Consider the following 20,551-nt stretch of genomic DNA (forward strand, 5'->3'; position numbering starts at 1 on the left):
GCCTCAGTTTCCTCATCAGTAAAATTAGGATAACATTAGCATCTATTACCCCTCAGGATGGTTGTGAGATCAGATGAGATCATATCTGCAAGGCAATTTGCAAAACTTAAAGTGCTCTATAAATGCTAGCTATTATTATTATTATTATTACTTTTTTTGTTTCCCAAAGCCCCTAGCCCAATGTGCTCAAAGGCACGAATAAACGAATGGGCCATGTCTATACTACAGATAATTGGATATTTAATTTTCAAACTGTTTAACCCCAAGTATGAGTTAATAACTGCTCCCAGAGTTATAATAATGTTTCCCTACAGTTCCCAACACAGAACTACCAAGCAGATCGTATCTTTTTATCCAGCATACACAAATAAGTCTGCCTTACACAAATCAAAAAACAAAATCTTTTTTTTTTTAATATCATATGTCCTTATTTCACCCAACCTGGAAATTTTGAAAGCTAATCCCACTACTGATAAACAAGAGAGCTTTGTGACAGTCTTGGGGGCCTATGCTCCTTAGGCCACTGACCTGATGGCCCCATGCTCCTGGGAGCTCACCATACTGATTCCAGACTCTGTTCCAATCAGCTTTAGCCCACTTTAGCTCAATACTCCAGAGCTCAAGAGATCACCAGCCTGTCTCCCCAGTAGCAGAAAGTAGTACACCATGCCTAGATGACAATATTCTCTCAAAGGTGAAATATTGTCTGGCAAATTTAGTCCCAAATCTACTTATGTAAATCCTATGCATGGTAAATATCGATTTTAAATTCTTAGGAGAAAAAAGTGTGATATTGGTATGAATGGAGTCATAGATTTAGACCTGAAAAAGACCTTAGAAATTGATGAGTCTAATTCCCCTCATTGTACAGACAGGGCTTAGAGAGATCAGGTTATTGATCCCTGCCTCACCTAATTACTAAGTGTTGGAGGTGGAATTTTCACCCATGCCTTTCTGACTCCAAGCTCAGTTCTCTGACCACCACATCACAGCCTTTCACAATACTTCTCTTAAATTCTAAATATGTTGTTTACATTGTCAATGAAGAAAATTAGTTTAGATCATTTCTAGAAAGACAAATCTGACACTATTCTATTTCTTTATTCTATTTTAAGTATGAGCTTTCATAAGAAACCATAGGTATGCCACAGTATAAGAGATCATTGTTAAAAAAGAAAAATTTGGAAAATAAACCATTCTTTGTTCCATTCGCTACCTTCAGGGTATGTGGCCTTGTTTTTCTCATTTTGTTTGCACAATACTCTTACTGGCTTACATAGGTGTGACATGTGTTTAGGACTATGTTAGAATTAGTCTGATTTTCTACAAATTATATTTTATTTTAAGGTGTATATCTCAAATCAGTCTTAAATAAAGCAGCCAAAAGGCAGTGTCATAAACTGAATCTGATGCCACAAACTTTATATTTCCTAAGTGGAATGGATTCCCCAGAGAAAACCCTATGTAAAAAATTCAGTGATATATGAACCTTATTTACCCAATGCATGGAAGAAATAATAGCTAACATTTATATAGCACTTTAAAGTTTGCAAAGCTTTACATATATTTTATCATTTGCTCCTCAAAACAACTTTATGATGTAGGTGATATTATTACCCTGTTTTACAGATAAGGAAACTGAGTCTATGAGAGGTTAAGTGCCTTCTCAGGGTCACACACCTAGCAAGAGTCTGAGGCAAGATTTGAATTCAGGTTTTCCTGACTCCAAAATCAGCAGCCTCCACTGTGCTACCTACCTGCTCTCAGTAATTAGAAATTTTAGGATAAATAATATAATGTGCATCAGAGTAGGTATATTCTGTTGCTTATCCATCCCAGTGTTCACAGACTGTCTATCTGACATTCAGTCTTAGTTCACAAGGAGAGCTGGCAGATACTCCTTAAGTCTACTTATAACTAAGTTATTCAATGTTTCACTATGGCACACTTAGATAAGTTGAGAATATGGTAAGGGAGGAGGCAGGAGGGAGATAGTTCGCATCAAAAATCATGTTTATAACTACCTGTTATCGGTATAAAGGAGAATTATACAGAAGAATACATAATTAAATTAATGACTTAAAATAAAAATAGAAGCCAAACTCATTTCTTGGGTTTTCTGGATAAGGGTTGCTTAGAGGTCCTAAGAAAGGTTTAAGTATAATACCACTTTTTAGTCAAAGCAACCAGACACAGAGACCAATTATGGCCCCAGATAAAGAGATGAATTAATCTCTTAAATGTCACTTCAACAATGCAAGGATGTCATAATGTCTGATCATTTTAATATGTGTAAACAAGACCTTAAATATTTCTGTTTCACCAACTATGATGTTCACTTCTGAAGGACTTAGAGTGCTAAGAGAATATAACTCTCCAAATTGAGAAAGATTAAAATCATTTCTAGTTCCAGAAAATGTCCCGTAGAATTGAGATTGATTCCTCTTGCTTCTATAATACTGGAGCCAAAGGAGACCAAGTTTTAAGCAATGATTTCAGGAAGTATCTCTGGGTGCCTTGGCTGCCTCCCAGGGTTAACAGAGTAAGCTCTTGTCTGCTCAACATTAGTTTATGGTCTGAGTTTCACTTTATTCACAAGAGGAATGAACGGGAGGACAGAGACTTTGGCAACACCAATTATATTGGGGAAGATCCTAATTACTTAAGCCTTATCTTTTTTAAATGGATTTTCAGGATATCTGATGGCATGTGGAAACATGTTTAAATTCCTTTTATATTAGTAATGTTTTTCTTACCAACATGCAGTTTGTTATATAACTGGCAGAGAGGCACCATGGTGTGGTTGATGTAGGACTGTCCTTGGAGTCATAAGATCATAAATAAAGAGTTGAAAGGGACCTCAGAGAACATCTAGTCCAACTCCCTCACTTTTCAGATGAAGGAACTAAGGTCCAAGGAAATTAAAACACTTGTCTAAGGCCATATAGATCAAAAGCTTCAAGAGTAGGATTTAAACCCAAGTTGTAGGTATATTCTATACCATGCTTCCTTCAATGATAGTTTTATGACTCTGACACTGGGCAAATCACTTAAATTCTCAGTGCTTCTGATGACTCTCTAAGACAACAAATTACTAATCAGTTAACAATCTGTATCAATATGCAATCAATCAGAGAGTTTTCACATTTACCAAATTTCAAGTTTAAACCAAAACACACATACACACATGTATGTGTGTGTACATATTTGTTAGTAGTAGCAAATATCAAGAACACTTTATTATCTAGTCTTCCATGGTTTTTTTTTAAACTCTTACCTTTTGACCTAGTATTAGTTCTAAGACAAACAAGAAGCAGGGGCTAAGCAGTCAGGGTTAGGTGACTTGCCCAGGTTCACAGAACTAGGAAGCATCTGGCATCACATTTAGGCTCAGGTCCTCCCAGCTCCAGGCACAGTACTCCATTTACTATGCTACCTACCTGCCCTTCTTAGAAGGATTTAATAGAACTTCATACCTCATTTTCTTTTCAACCTGTTCTGTAAGTTAGGTCAGATAGATCTAATTAGTCTCATGAATAAGTTGGGGAAAATGAGGCAGGGAAAGCTGAGTTGTCAGGTTTCCCATTGTTCTTCTTAGATAATTCTAAGATTCCAATCCAATCAAGGACTCTTCTTATGAAACAACTAATTAACTAATTGACTGGATCTATATCCTGTAGGAATCTCTATCCTTTCAGGTGCCAGCATGATGTATAGTTTGATGACTAGAATAGGGGGTGAGTTGTAAAAGACATTCATAAAAGCAACATGTGCCATTCTGAACTAGAAACTGAGCTTGGGGAAGTACAGAACATTTGAACATCTTACCTAAGCTGGATCGTGTATTTGACCGCTCGATTATTGCCCTCTTGCTGGGATTGTTTAGGACAGACCTCTTAGCAAGAGAAATGTCAGCTGTCACTCTCGTTATAGATATCCTATTAACAGGAACATAGAACTGAATCAAAAATTGGCTTAGCTGTAAGTGATTTACAACCATAATTCTGAGAAAGCACTTTATACACTATATACAGAATATAATACACCAGGCAGAGGTATTTTATTTAATAGGTGCTAGACTTTAGTTAAAAAGAGAAAGCAAGAGAAAATGGAGGGAACTCTTAAATTGAATAATAAATACATGTGTACTAGAGCAAAAATATCACTCTCCATTATTGTCTAAATTTGTATAATCACATCTTTGGTATACTAGGAAGGATCTGTGACTGATCATCTATGATTTCATCAGAATAGGGAAGGCACCTTGAACTCCCACCACCAAGCAGATCACAATTCTTCTATGATTATGGTAATTCCTAGGGAGTTTCCTGGGATACATAGTCTTAAACATCTTGCTCAAGGTCACCCAACTAATCATTATGAGATTCCCTGACTCCAAAACCAAATTCTATCCTCTTTCTCTTTAGTAATGAACTCAGTACCAACAGGAAATCCAAGTGCATCACTTTATCATTCCCCCCCCCCAAAGTTAATCTGAGATTCTCTCAAATTGCCAGATAGCATCACTCTACCAAAACTTCTTCCCATCAAATTTGATGATTAGAGAATTTTTAAAAATTGCTTTATCTTTGTAAACAATAGGCATACTTCCAAAGGTTTAGTTTCCTCACCCAAGCTGAGCATCTAAATAATTTATTTATGGAAGCCTTTTCTATAGAGGTGCAAGGAGGCCTCCCAGATGCAAGAAAGTCAGAGAGTATATCTTCTACTACAGAAGTATAATATTCTGCATACCTTTTGATCCAGCAATACCACTACTGGGTTTGTATTCCAAGAGATAATGAAAAATGTTTGTACAAAAATATTCATAGCTGCACTCTTTATGGTGGCAAAAATTGGAAAATTAGGGGGTGTCCCTCGATTGGGGAATGGCTGAACAAATTGTGGTATATGGTGGTGATGGAATACTATTGTGCTGTAAGGAATGATGAACTGCTTGATTTCTATATGAACTGGAATGATCTCCATGAACTGATGCGGAGTGAAATGAGCAGAACCAGGAGAACATTGTACACAGAAACGGAATCATTGTGGGATGATTAAATGCAATAGACTTTGCTACTTATAGCAATGCGATGATACAGGACAATTCCAAGGGACTTAGGAGAAAGAATGCTCTCCATGTCGAGATAACTATGGGAGTAGAAACACAGAAAAACCATATGATTTATCACTTATTTATATGGATATAGGATGTGGGGTTTTGGTTTTTAAAAGATAACTCTATTACAAAAATGAATAATATGGAAATAGGTATTGAGTGATAATACATGTATAACTCAGTGGAATTGCTTGTTGGCTCCAGGAAGAGGGGGGAGGGAAAGGGAGAGGGAGAGCATATGAATCATGTAACCATGGAAAAATAATTAAAAATTAGCAAATAAACAAAGTTTTTAAAAACTCCATCACCTTGCAAATGCTTCCTGTTAGAAAAAATAGGCTATTTTCCATATTTGGGGGGGAGGTTATCCTATTTCTTCATGCATGCAGGAAACTGTAAATAAAGGTTATGGGGAACCACTAGGATTTTCTCCAAGTAGGTTGGATTTTAGTAGCAGCAATGAGAATGAAGAGTCACAAGGAGGACTGCCATTTGTAAAGAAGTGAAAAGGTCATAAATCAGAACTTTACAACATGAAGACTGAAAGAGTCTTACACTCTATTTTCTCCAAACCAGGGCTTCCCAACCAATAATCTACTTGATCTCATTGTCTTTTATCTCTCTCTCTCTCTCTCTCTCTCTCACACACACACACACACACACACACACACACACACACACCACAAAAAATCTTGGCAATTTGCTAGGGTTTCTAGGAAGAAAAAGAATTGCTATTCCCAGGCACAGTCACCCTTCTTTGACTCTTTCTGGGTCTTTACCATCAGAACCACTTTTCTCATTCCCCAATTAGCGTCTTACAGTTTTTTCCCTAATCCTTCTCTCCAATGCTCTGGTCAATTCAACACTTCAGGAAAATAAAAGGCTCTTCTTTTTCCCCCAAAGTTGGGGAACTCTGCTCAAAATTCTCTAACTGATTTAGAGAATTTTTTCAATAGCACTTTCTATTGCCATTTTATACTGACATGTTCTTTCTTTTACATTTTTGTTTCGCAGGAAACTTTTGATATAATTAGTAACAGAAATGTCAAACTGTAATATGGCCTCAGCTTATTATCTGAAGAAAAAGGATTTTACAAAGAGGATTTGTCTCTTTGTTAGCAGAAACTTCTGGTTTCCCACTTAAAAGCCAATCAAGGTTTGCTCTCAAAGACATGGGTTGTTGTTCTTTTTTATACTTATGTTTTTCAAATAATATATATTGGCCAAAGAGGAGTTTGTTTTTTCAATGATGGATGATTATCAATTGATAGTATCAAAGGCATGAAAAAATTCTGACCCTTTCCCATCCCCCAATCCTTTTCATTAATGTAAATTGTTACCACCTGATATTCTTCAATTTACATTTCTCAAAAAAACAAAAAACAAAAAAACACCTCTTTAACCTGATCACTATCTCTTATTTAGTCTGTTCTCATCTTCTACACTATGCTTGGAAGGGAATTAGTGCATTATTAGCAAACTGTCCATGTAAATCCAGTTGGTATTATAGCTTCTAGAGTTATGCTTCAAAATCTCATGGCAGAACAATGTCGATAACAACTCTCCATCCAATAAATCAAACAAGAGTTTGTCAGAGACCTTTGTATGCCATACACTCTACCAGGCAGGTGGAGTGTAGCGAAATAGTCCCTTCCCTCAGGGATCTTACATTCTACTGATAGAAACGTGTACGTATATATAGTGATAGCAATATTTATCATATGGAGAATTCTTGGAGTTGCTCTTTCCTTGTTCTGGTCAACCATGTTGGAGCTTTGGGCCCTATTAGAACTGGTTGGTGACTGACAAATCTTCTGAATTAGAGAGACAAGAGGTTTGGCCCATTGCTCACTATTTTGCTGGTGGAAATATAGCAAGAGTTGTTTGGGCAATTTAGAATGAAAAATGAAACTTAAAATGCTCCATTGGCTGTTTGGTATGTTTCAATATTATTACTCAACTGAAACTGCTTACCCAGAAGTTACCAATGACCTTTTACTTGCTAGATCTGATAGCCATTTCTTATTCATTATCTTTCACTTTGCTTCAGCATTTGACTGACTATTCTTTCCTCAGCTATGACTCTCCTTCTCTGCTTTCTATGATACTTCTCCTTAGTTGCCTCCTGCCACTTATTTATGTCTCCATTTCTGTTTCATGAACAATATCATGCCTCTTAACTGTGTGATAAGATCAGAAGGCGTATAGTAAAGCACTGAGACATGAGTATAAGGGAAATAAATACAGGTAATGAGTCTAGAGAGTATTTTTCCTGGTATTTGGGCTGGAAAAGAGAGGATTATAGCTTGAAGTAATGGTAGGGTCTAGGGAGGGTTTTTTTTAAGGATAGGAGAGGAATACATATTTTTTTAGGTAGCAGAAAAGGAATTAGCATAGGGAGATATTAAAAATTAGACATACTGAGAAATTGATTATAGGGAAGAGAAGGAGGGGATTTGAGAGAGGAGCAGAAGGAAGAAGAGGAAAGAAAATAAGGAAGAGAGAGGGAAGGAGAATAGGAAGGAGGAGAAAAAGAAGGAAGAGAAGGAAAAGAAGAAGAAACTTGAAGACCCCATGAGTTTTAAAGGCATAACCAGGAATTTCTTCAGTAAGGGAAATCATGACAAACATTGCCTTTTAAATAAAGAAATGTGCTATATGCTGAAGGAGATTCCTGCATAAGGATACTTCCATGGAGCAGGGTAGGATAGGGAGAAACTCACCCTAACCACCATTGAATAGCTTTCCTGTTTAAACTAATTATTCTTGCTAGCTAGAGACTATCTTTCATTGCTTAGATGCTGATGAAGGATTGCAAGTTCTGTTGCTCTCATCTCAGTTAGAACCCTCTAAGTCCAGTCCTCTGGAAAAAAGCCCTGCTTGTCCTTGAACAAAGCCTGGACTCTTTTACTCCAGTTACAGTGATGTTGAGTGTCTCCTGCCATCATTCTGGAAATAACTAATAATATTAGTAGGATTATTCATTGTATTATTTTCAATTAGGCTCCCATTAGGCACATTGACAACAGCTACTTCAAGAGTATTATGTACTAAACTTTGTGTACTTACTCTGAACATTTCTAAGGTAGCAACAAAAGACAAGATTATGATTTAGGGACAGTCTAAAACCATAATATTTCAATCAAATCTGTTCAATTATTTTCTAACAAATATGTGAAGCAGTAATGCTGAATAAGAGACAGAGATCTGTATCATGCTTGAAAGATAATAACCACATTCTGTTGGAAAAAATGTCTTGAAGAAATTGCTTTATCTTGGATTGATTTTCTACCACCCTCTTCTTTCATATTCATAATAGTTCTGGACACAGTTGGAGATCAATGGATTGAGGCTTTTCTCAAAGAATTCAATTGAGGTCAATATATTAAGTATCTGCCATGTTCTAGGACCATAGGGAAGGTTGCTTTTAATTTAAAGGATCGGTTATTAATTATTATTTTATTATTATATCAATTATTAAATATTTATTATAAAGTTATAATACTTAATAAACAAATAATTATATAATGGATAAATATTAATTTGAGCTTAATATTAAACATAAAGTAAAATTTGGAATGATGTATATTTATTTTTTTAATTTAAAATTGATTAAGGGAATTTTCCACGATTACATGATTTATGTTCTTTCCCTCCCCTCCTCCCACCCCCTTCCTGTAGCCAACGAGCAATTCCACTGGGTTTTACATGTGTCATTGATCAAGACCTATTTCCATATTATTGATATTTGCACTCTAAGCTTTAGAGTCTAAATGCCCAATCATATCCCCCATTGACTCATGTGATCAAGCAGCTATTTTTCTTCTGTGTTTCTGCTCCCACAGTTCTTTCTCTGGATGTGGATAGGGTTCTTTCTTATAAGTTCCTTAGGATTGTCCTGGATCATTGCATTGCTACTAATAGAGAAGTTCATTATGTTCTATTGTGCCACAATGTATCAGTCTCTGTGTATATTGTTCTCCTGGTTCTGTTCCTTTCACTCTGCATCAATTCCTAGAGGTTGTTCCCGTTCACATGGAATTCCTCCAGTTCATTATTCCTCTTAGCATAATAGTATTCCATGGAATGATGTATATTTAAATATCAATACATTAAAAAATACCTTTTGAAATGCCGCTTCTAAATCTCCACTAGAATTCTTCATATAACTCTGTGTTCCCATTTAGTTCTGATCTCACACAGAATGGTATGTTCTACTCATTTATACATTGCTCTAAGATAACCATCCATTTATACTGTACATATGTACAAAGTTATTGGCATTTTATCTCCCCCTTTAGAATCTGAATTCCTTGAGAGCATTGGTCTTTTTTGCCCTTTTCCCCCCTGTTAATGCTTAGCACAGTACCTGGTATATAGTAAACCCTTAATAGATTTGTGTTTACTTGCCAAAAATAATACCAAATAAGAGAATTTCTTGGTGACCAATTGCTACTTTGATCTTGGAGAAGGAAAAAATGATAGTGCTTTTTTTCATTATTACTTTGTTCAGCCCCCCTACATTTCCAGTAAAAAAATCATCTAATCTATCTTCAGCAATACATATTTTTGCTATATTACTCTATCAAAACCTTCAGCAACATTGTTCTTTTGTCTAATTCTTATTAAGGTGTGTCGGTTTCCTCTCATTTTATTAGCTAGTAACATATAACTCAGCAGGCTATCTTGGCCCATTTTAAATTGATACACTTAATGGTGAATAAAATGGCAAAGATAGTTGAAAGGCATAACCAAATAACAACTCTTCTTTATTAAGATCTTAACACATTCCTTCCTAATGAAGTGATTATCAAGATTCCACCCTTGCATCAGCCTTGTAAGTCAAAACTATTTCAAAAGTGAATTTTCATATCTATTCTTTAACTATCTCTACTATCCACAGTCTAAGCTCAGACTTTTCCTCAAAGGATTTTTCATGATTAATGTGACATTCCATGATATTACTATATTTTCTGATGTTTTCTAATTTCATCTCCTACTTCACTGAATATGTTGGTCTGTCATTAGTTCCTCTGATATCCCAACAACAAATTACAATTCTCATTTTGTTTATTGTTTCATTTAAAAGGCTTTTAATGTTTAAGAATTCTAGTTATGAAAACATTATTCTTGATTAGAAATCAATCTCCTACTACAGTTACTCTTTATTTTTCATATGATAATCACACTTGGAAGAAATTTGATGAGAAATAATTTATTGTATACATATTATATTTTTATTTGCTATATATATTCTCTTAGCTATGGAATTCTAACTCATCTAGTCTTTTCTCTGAGATCCTAGTTTTCAACCACTTAATATTATTAAAAATTGTTATAGGAAAGGAGAACATATGAACTTGAGAAAGCAGAAGGCTTGTGAGGGATATTGACTAATTTGGCCAGTGTAAATGCAGGGGAGAAAATGTGGTAAAGATAGGATGGCTAGGTTTGGTTTTCCAATGCTAATTCAATGTCAAAAAGAGTTTTGAATGAAATTCTGTGGGTTTTGGGGAATCGCTAACATTTTCTGAGCTGAAGACTTCTATGACTTGGATAAGATAAGAGTACTAAGGCTGAGGAGTAAAGAATAGAGGTAGAAGATTTTTTAGAAGGCTATTACGATAATCCAGCTGGGGAATATTGAGGGTCACTGCTAGTATGATGTCAAGAAAATGGAAAGGACAATTGCAAAAGATTTTGTGGACATAGAATTGATAAGATTTGGCAATGTCAATGGGAAAAGTGAAGAAGAGAAGATTCAAAGATTCCATCAAGATTTAAAATGTGGGAATCTCTGGGAATCATTTTGCTGCACCTATCAGATTAGCTAAAATTATAAAAAGGCAGAATGACAAATGTATGAGGGAATGTGGGGAAATGGGGGACACTAATACAGTGTTGGTTGAACTGTGAACTGATCCAACCAATTTTGAAAATAATCTGGAATTAAGCTCAAAGAGCATAAAAACTGTGTATGCCTTTTTGGCCCAGCAATACTACCATTAGGTTTATTTCCTAAGGTGATTAGGCGAAAAGCAAATGAACCCAAATGTTCTAAAATATTGATAGCAGCTCTCTTTGTGGTAGCAAAGAACTGGAAACTGAAGGGATGCTTGTCAATTAGGGAATAGCTGAACAAGTTGTGGCATATAATTGTGGTGAAATGTTACTATGTTTTAAGGAATGACTAACAGATTAATTTGGGGGAAAATGGAAAGACCTACATGAAATTATGAAGAGTGAAATAAGCAGAACCAAAAGAACACTATATACAGCAGCAGAAATATTGTTCAAAAAATAACTTGTGTATGTCTACCTTGAGAAAGAACTGATAAATAGAAATAAGATAATTTTATACATATATGTATCTTTTTGTCAAATGTATGCTTTCTCTAACGGGGAGGAAGGGAGGGAAGGAAGGAGTTAGCTGGATATTTTAATATAAGAAACAAATAAATAAATTTGAAAAGAAAAAATAAGGTCAGAAGAAGGAACAAATTTAGGGGAAAAGTATGAATTTTCTTTTTAACATTTTGACACATTGGTAAGATACTTTATGTTCTTTAGGCACTTGGAGATGTCATTCTAGAGTTAAGAAAAATCAGGAATAATAATAATAATACCCTGTGAGGTAAGTACTATTATTATCCCCATTTTATGGATGAGGAAACTGAGGCAAGTGGAGGTTAAGTGTTTTGCTCAAGATCACATTAGCTAATAAGTGTCTGAGGCTAGACTTGAAGTCAAGTCTTCTTGGCCCCAAGTCCATTGTTTTATCACTGTGCCACCTAGCTGAGATAGAGTTAGAGATGCAATTAAAGATACAAATTTAACCAGGAATTATGTGCATAGAGAAGCCAAGTGAAAGAATGATCTTGACAAACAAGACAGGGTGCCAAGGAGAACTAGAAAGAATAATGAACTAAAGAACTTTGGGGAATTGTCCACTTTAGAAGGTCAATAAAAGTGTGAGAAGTCAATAAAGGAGTGCCATATAGGGCACTATCCTCATGGTAACATCTTGGCACTCAATGGAGTATTAGTTCCAATATCAGTAGTAGAGTTCTAATTTGTCAAACTAAAAATAACTTTCTTTAATCTTGCTTCATCTGAGCCAGATCCTTCTTACTCATTTATCCAGAATCAATAGTCCTTCATATAGTCCTCAAAAATTGTGGGTATTTAAATCATCTGGTTATTCATTGAACACTTATTAAGCACCTACAGTGAGCCAAGGACTATACTAATGACAATCAGAATGTTTTTGTTCTTATAAATATTTACATACTATCAGAAAAAGAGATATAATATCACGTAATGTAATTTCCTTAAAAATTTCCTCTTTACCAATATTAATTTTGATCTAATTTTTTAAAAAATCATTCATTTAACAGCTTATAAATGTTCACACAAGCTTCTTTCTACGCATCATTTAAATTTTTTCTCATTCTTGATAATTCTCCAAAGCTAACTGTGATTTTTTTCAAAGTTCATTCCATTGTGCAAGAAGAGCATTGTATTTTGAGTTAATTAAAAATGAACGAATTTGTCACTTCCTTTTAAAATGAAGTTTTCTCTGATATTCCTTCTCTATATCAGTTTTTTCTCATGTTAATAAAGTAACTAAATATTTTAATGCTCCAAATCCACTGATATTGCTAAGATGCCATGGAGAATTATATCTATATTTGTGTATATGTACATATGTAAATATACACACACATCTCATGGCTTTCTATATATAGGATATTAGACAGGAAAAGAAAAAAGTTCAAATACATTAATTCAAACATTTTAAAGAAAGAATCATATTCATGTGTATCCTTTAGGATTGTTTTTTTGGTTATGCAAAGCTCATTTCAGACTCTTTGGGACTATTTTATTTTTATTCTTTTCTGGTAATCAAATGAACTTACAGTAACATTTCTGCAATAAAAGGAAACTCTACAGGCATAGAAACCACAGTGTCACACATATGCAGTGAAAGGAAAAAAAGTCTTTATGTCTCACCTCCCATCAAACCTGTGCTTCAAGAAGTCAAAGAGGGCTTTCTGCATCATATCTGTCACCTTTGCAGAGGTGAGAAAGACAGAAGGAGTATTGACAGAGAGAGAGAGAGAGGGAGGGAGGGAGGGAGGGAGGGAGAGAAGAGGGAGGGAGGGAAGGAGGGAGAGAGGGAGGTAGGGAGGGAGAGAGAGAGAGAGAGAGAGAGAGAGAGAGAGAGAGAGAGAGAGAGAGAGAGAGAGAGAGAGAGAGAAGTCAAAAGTGAGAGAAGAAGCACTTACTACCAGTAACCCATGACCCTTTCACAGCCAGGAATCAGAGTTAAGCTCCTATAAAAGTCATTTTATGTGTAAAAGTCATTTACTCCATTTTTTCCTCTTAGCACTTTCCTTCACATAGGAGTTGACTAGCAATGTTTACTGAGCTCAGAGAAAAGAAAATTCTCTCCTTATTCCTTTCCTAGAGCCTCACTTTTGTTTAGGCTCACAACTAGATGAAAGAAAAAATCATGCAAAGTCCCTGCCCCTCAAGGCAGCCACCTGCAACAGAACTCATGCCAGGGAGGAGAGCAGTAGCCATAGAACTGTCTTTTATATATAGGTACTAGCCCTGCCCCAAAGTACCTTAGCCATTCTTTTTTTGGCAGGGTAGAGTTAAGAGGAAATATAAAACCTGCCAGGAGTTTGGGAGTTTTTCAAGATTTTGTATATTCAAAGAAACATTTTCTGTCCCAAGGATTTTCTTTGAGATCTAATAACAAAGCACTAACCCACCTACCACCCCTAACTCTTCCAATAGCAATAAAGGAAGAGAATGGTGATGTTGATTTCTATCTCAAACAAGTCATTATGCACTCTGTGCTCAGGGTTATACATTTTGAGATTTCCTTTTTGGACTGCTACTTCCCCTCTGTTCCTCTTTCCCCTAAATCTACAAGGGTCAAAAGTACTCAGATTTTAAAAATGTAATGAATTAAAAGTCCTTACTAATTTCTTATTACCTAATGATATTTAATCTATCTGCTTTAAAATTGTACTAGCATTTTAAAATGATATTCTTGTTTTCAAAGTAGAATCCTATGGCAGTATCTAAATATCTCTTCCAAAGGATCTAACAAGAGGCTTTTTGACTGTCTATGGGACAATTCACGGTTGCTGTTTGATTATTGGTATATTACCTGAGGGAATTAGTGTTCAGTTATCTATGATGATAGGACAGTGAATACTTATAAGTATAAGACACCAATAGGAAACTAATGCATCTTCACTGTCCCCAATTTTATTTTTGACCTAAGCTGTCCAAAAATATGGCAAAGCAGTTTCTTTGAAGTTTTATTTCCTTTTATTTTCCAAGAGATCTTTCTGAAGGATGAAATGAAGAAACAAGGGAGGCATGGAAGAGAAGCAAAGAGATTTGGACAAAATGCAAATCTGATCACTTATCCTTACATAACAGATAGCCAAAGGTAATGAGTGAAGGCTTGATGACTAGATTGAGTACCCAGAACACCTAGCCCCAAATGATTGTGCTCTATGTTTTACAAGAAGAATGAAGATAAAACAACAGACTGGCACTTATACCTCATAACCTTTCAGCGATGGCCCCACTAATACAACCGGCCTCATAGATGGTACAACATCATAAGGGGGAATGTGCTCCGTCTGAAAAAGATAATTTTTAATTGGCAACCAGAAAAACAAGTGGATAATAGCTTTTCAACAGTAACATATGTTTCTATTTTCCAGTTCTAGCACTAAAGTATCATCACAGCTTCCTGCTGAGGAGGGAAACATCCCTCATTTAACAACTGATCAGATCAATGAAATTGTATATAGTAGTCAGGCAGGCCTTAATAATAGTTTTAATAAAAAAAAACACAACTTACCACTTTTTGCTTCTGTTTTGCTAAAAGACAACAATGAGAACTATATCAAAACATGTACTGTTTTTAAATGGTAGTAGTTGATATTAAATGATGGAAAAAAGCACCTATATTCTAAAAAATTTTTGGTCTACTAATTGATGATGAGGACCACATGGAAAAATGACCCATTTTTATATTGATCCTCCCCACTTCATGAAGGGTAAAGGAGATCACAACATATACATAGCATGCTCCCTTATACCCTGCCCTATTCAAACACAGAGGCAAGTGGGCTACTGATTTATAACATTTCAGAGATTTGGGGTCTATTCTCAAATTTTCATAAGCAAAAGGACTTCCAGAAGTCCCAAGCAGTTTTCTGGCTAAGCCAAGGATTCAAGTTGGCTTTCAGAAATTTGGAACAACTTTGTTAGGGATCCCTAGGGCCAGGCTAGGTTTACTTGAGAAAAGTGCCAAAGGAGTTCTAATTACAATTAGTTCTCCCTGAGGTTCTTCAGAGTGGTCATCTAGGACTTCTACAGCCCAGTGTGGACTCTTTGAGCTTATGGGTCTGAATTTGAAATAATATTTTCCTCCTCCCAGCTCCTTTCCCTACATCTGAGCTGAATCACAACTGAATCAGCATACAGGAAGGGAGTACATGAAGGAGAAGAAAAGCTAGCTAGCTAGCTCAACTTTCCCCAATGTACAAATAATCTTCAACATACCACCTCTCATACTGTTTCCTTCAGTTTCAGAATTCAGTTTAGTTCCTGAGGGGTAGCTGCTTCCCCCACTTTCACTATTTATACATTTTTGGCAGTTAACCTAAGCTATGATGACCTTTTCAAGTAATCACGTGGGGACCTGGTAAGAGAGTATTTTCCCTTAAAAAATTCATAGCTTTCCATTTCTTCCTTCTAATAGTCTTAAAAATCTCCAAGACTTTTTGAGCTTGGAGTCAGGACCTATTCCAGATAATCTGCCTCTGGGAGGTCAATAAGATTTTCAAAATTATTTTATAGTTGTGTTGCTTTGTTGAGTTATTTTAGTAGTATAGTGCCAAGTTAGGCTAATTAAGGGGGAAAAAAAGAGTACTGTAATTACATAATAAAATGAAAACATCAGAAAAAATCAGACCTAAAACTTTTCTGAATTAGTAAAAGCATTTTAATTTTTTTGAAATCTCAAGAAAAAAATGATTTGTAATAAGTGTTCAAATAACACCCCTACCAGTTGATGTAGGCGTTGCTCGAAATGTTCCTGACACCATTTCTCCAAGACTTGAAGAAGAATTGCCACCTGATTTCCTAGGATATAACCAAGAAATATATGTAACACAAACCTCACAGATTCTCTAATGACAGAGCCAGGACATGACATGTTTTATTTGACTAAAACCCTAATGAATTCAACAAATCAAATCCTGCACAATTGAACCTCAATTATGTCTCCAAATTGATTTTTTATTAGAGTCCTGGAATTTTGGTGCAAAGAATATTACTTGAAATGAGTGGACCATTAGCTAAGCTTTGAAAAAAAATTTAATATAGTGAGATTGTCATTTAATAGCTATTACGAAGCTCCTATTACCCATGTGAAAAGTGCTACACTAGGTGAGGGTAGGATACAAAGATAATTAGGGCATGTTCTCTGCTGTCAGAGAGTTGCTGAGCTACAAAGGATTTAATTTATCATTCTATTTCCCCTCATTTCATTTTTGTTTTTCATGAGAGTGATTAGGATTGGCACAACTATAGCATGAATATATGATTATGCTTGTTTCATTTAGGCTTAGCATTTCTACTCAGTAATGCCAAAATACAGGTCAAAATATAAATATCTTCGTCTCTCAATGAAGATTACAGGAGCTCCCAATGTCTACCATTGTGCATACAATATAATAAGCACTCAAGAATTTGTTGAACTAAATTGAATTTCTAAGAATGCTTTGTTTCCAGGTGTATACAGTAAAACATTATTTGAACCAATCTCAGAAAATGGAATAGGAGTTAACGTGGAGGTAGGGATAGGCAAAAATGAGGTCAGGTAGTGTGAAATTGATCATATGTAGTTTATAACAGGATGAGAAGTGTTTGATTATATATATGTATATATATATATATCTCCCACTTTATATGATTCTTACATTTCCTCAGTCGAATTCATAGGCCCTGAGAGTTTTTATTTTATATATTCACATGCATACACACATGTATATGCATATATATGTAAGAATATATGCATCCCTGCTCTTTCTCCCTCACCTAAAGATATGATTGGATAGTATCACCATAGATGGTCATAGTGCATATCAGAAAAAATAAGCAAAGTAGAAATCGAAAAAGGAAGATGATTTCTCATTCTGACTTTTCTATCCTTCTTATAATGAAGTTATTATAAAAGCAATAACATGGGATCCCAGACAAACAGAAACATTTCTGAAACAGATGAAGGTAATCTCCAACAGAGGAAGGAGACGGAGGAAATAGGTGGAGGAGGGAGAGTGATAATTGGTTATATTTTAAGGTTTTCAAAAATAATGACACATGAAATCATTGTTTCTGTGAGATTAGGAACTTAACATACATGGGCCTATTAAACCTGCTTGTTTTCCTATAAGGCTTTTAAATATTTGTCCTATAAGTAAAATTCATATTTGTCCTCTGTTATCTTTCTAAAGCTTGGTTCTCATGAAGTCAATTAAATTCTTCATCTTATTAGCTAGTCTTATAAGATACTCCTGAAAAGCTTTGAGCAGACAAATAATGCTCTTATTTGGCCACCCATTATTTTCTGCATTCTGTTGGTTTTTCCCAACTTTATAAAAATGGCTAGAAAAGAACCATTTTGTTAGTGTGGTTTTCCATGGCCCATTTAAATGGCAGAATAATTGAGTAGGGCTTCACCACTTAACAAAATAATCTGATGAAAGTTTTTATACTATGTGTTATTTTTTGTAGCTATGGACATAGTTGCAAATTTAGAATATACTCAATGGAGTTATCAGGCCATAATTAGCACATATACAGGAAGAGTGCTAAGGATGATGAGATGTTTAGATTCCTTTCAGGTCAGTTTTCCCAAAGCAGGTCTTATACACCAGATGAATTTTGGTTTAAAAAAATACTGTGCATTTAAAAATCATTCCTTCAAGCCAAAAATATCACCTAGTTTTCCTTTGAGGGAAGACAGTTGACATAAGGGAGAGAGGGAATCTTACCCTCCATGAAAGCGTCCTCTTTTCTGCTCCTGCTGGATTCGGATATTCTCCAGTCTAAGTGGACTTGGAATGAAGCCAATTTCACAGCCCTCTTTAACCAGCCGTCCTATCCACCAATCATTATTATATTTCTGTAATGAAGAAATAAAACTAATGCCAATCAATCAAAATAGTAGTATATGTCCCACTTAACTGTCAATAATTCATAATCACGTATTCCTAGCATTTAACCTCATGATCTTCCCTTAGACATATCAAACTTCAATGGATTATGCACAGTGCCCTGGCATGGGGTATGCAGTTAAGGCTAAAGGATCTTGTAGGACCCTGGTCCATGCCCTTTCTAGTTCTTAAGGGTAAATTTTGGATAAAGGATTAAAGTTTACTCAAACTATCAGACTTGGAGAGATGAGCTAGTCATATCTGAGGTAGGGAACCCCTGGCATGCCCTCATTATTCAAGAATAGGGAAAATGATGTTACTTATCATATGCAGTCTTGGTGGTACCCTTTTCAGTGGGCAATTACCAAGCAGGGTTCATTTTTATTGCTTTAAGGAAAACAAATATAGGGCAGAAGAGAGTATAAGCTTGCTATGGATCTTTACGGTGATAGTAATCTTAGAGTTGACCTGATGACTACCATATCTCCACTTTCCATTCTGTATAAAGTTCCATAACATGTAAGCCCAGGAAACAAGCAAACTAAAAGGCTTAATACAATTCAGAGAAAGGTTATGTGGATGACCTTATCTGATGAATAAAGCAAGAGCTGCCTTGTAATGATAGACTCCCTGAGCTATTACCAGTTATTCTGTGTCTCTGCTGCTCTGGCATGGGCTTCATTCAAACCATTCCTGGAAAATAGATATCAAGACTATTGTCTCCAGAGTCTCCTGGAAAGAGGTCAAAGCCTCTCCAGGCTATCAGTTTCAGTATTAGGTTTTCTTGGACTCTTTTACTCCAAAAGTATGTTTATATTTTTAAAGGTATCATTTATGTAGAGAATCTAGTTTAGGTCAGAATAATGTGATAAAAATCCCTGAGTGGTAAAAATAATAATTAAAGATGATGATCAGGGAGAATGGGAGGAGGAGATATGTATCATATTTTTCTAAATATAGGATTTTTTCTCAGATAAGGCTTGAATAAAACCTGACTGTGGTCTATGGTTGATATCATTTTCAGTTTATGCTGTTATATACCATTTAAGCTTATTTTGTCTCCTTTGGATTGGTGAGGGTAGAATAACAATCATGGTGGATATTTATATAGAACCTTAGAATATGTAAAACATTTCATAAATAACATTCATTCAAGTCTTAAAGTGACCCTATAAGGAAGGTACTAGTAATCTTCTTAACTTTATTTTATAGATGAGGAAACTGAGTCCAAGAGAGGATAAATGATCTGCCCAGAGTTTCACAAAGTAATCATTACTGGAGTTAGAGGAAATTAGGTTTGCATGATTCCAAGTCTGATTCTCTATCTACTTTGTGACTATGCCTTTCTGGGCAGAAATGAATGAAAGGGAGTTGATACCCATCATAAACAGGAAGATTACAAGAGACCACCTAGTAGCCTTTAGTCAATTCAAACTACTAGCCCCTTCCTAAAGTTTATTATAAGAACTGGTGCATTTGACTGCTAATTAATTTTCAGTGATATCTGCATGCTTGTGTAAAAGAGAGACCAGATTGGAAAAGGACATGTCTTGATTTTCACAAAATGGAAGAGAGGGAGGCGAAACTATAGATTGAGGAACTTGACTTAGATTGCTGACAAAATACAGAAAATGCCTTCTTAAAGGAAGGAGAAGAAATGTGGCATAGTGGATAGAGAGAAGCCACATCCTGTTTGTATGATACTGGACAAGGTCCTCACTTAACTTCACCGTGTTATATGAAAAAAATATTGTAAAGATGTTGATTGGCATTGGGCAGCTAGGGGTCAGAATGAACAAACTGCTAGGCTTGGAGTTCGGAAGACAAGAATATGAATCCTGCACAGATGCTAGCTGTGTGACTCAGGTCAAATCACTTAACTTTTCTTGGCCTGAATTTCCTCATCTATAAAGTGAGGAAAATGGCACTTAACTTGTGGGGTCACTGAGGGGGATCCAATGATATAATGTAATGCTCTATAAATTCTAGCTTGACAAATTGGTATAGGAAGCACCTTGCCAGAAAGTCTCAGCACCTATAAACCTACAGGTCTGAATTTTTTTTATTAAAGATATTTTTAAGCAGTGACCACAAAGAACTAAAATGACTTTATAAACAGGTCATGTTAACTGTTATTTTTGTTTCTGACAGTGTAGGTTACTAAACTGTTAGA

General features: G+C 35.5%; 1 protein-coding gene across 5 annotated transcripts in view; it reads right to left on the reverse strand.

Moving 5' to 3' along the window:
- The window catches only part of CACNB4 (calcium voltage-gated channel auxiliary subunit beta 4), a 360,619-nt gene that overhangs the window by 39,968 nt on the left and 300,100 nt on the right, over positions 1-20,551 (reverse strand). For 4 of the 5 annotated variants that reach the window (XM_007494030.2, XM_007494031.2, XM_007494034.3 and 1 more), the window contains 6 exon segments: positions 18,217-18,347; positions 16,227-16,303; positions 15,015-15,034; positions 14,710-14,790; positions 13,136-13,194; positions 3,829-3,938 (listed from right to left, as the gene is read on the reverse strand). In XM_007494030.2, the coding sequence (XP_007494092.2) occupies positions 3,829-3,938; positions 13,136-13,194; positions 14,710-14,790; positions 15,015-15,034; positions 16,227-16,303; positions 18,217-18,347 (478 nt within the window). 5 annotated transcript variants of the gene reach the window in all.

This window comes from Monodelphis domestica, chromosome 4, assembly GCF_027887165.1.
Source record: "Monodelphis domestica isolate mMonDom1 chromosome 4, mMonDom1.pri, whole genome shotgun sequence".
NCBI classification, from domain to species: domain Eukaryota; kingdom Metazoa; phylum Chordata; class Mammalia; order Didelphimorphia; family Didelphidae; genus Monodelphis; species Monodelphis domestica.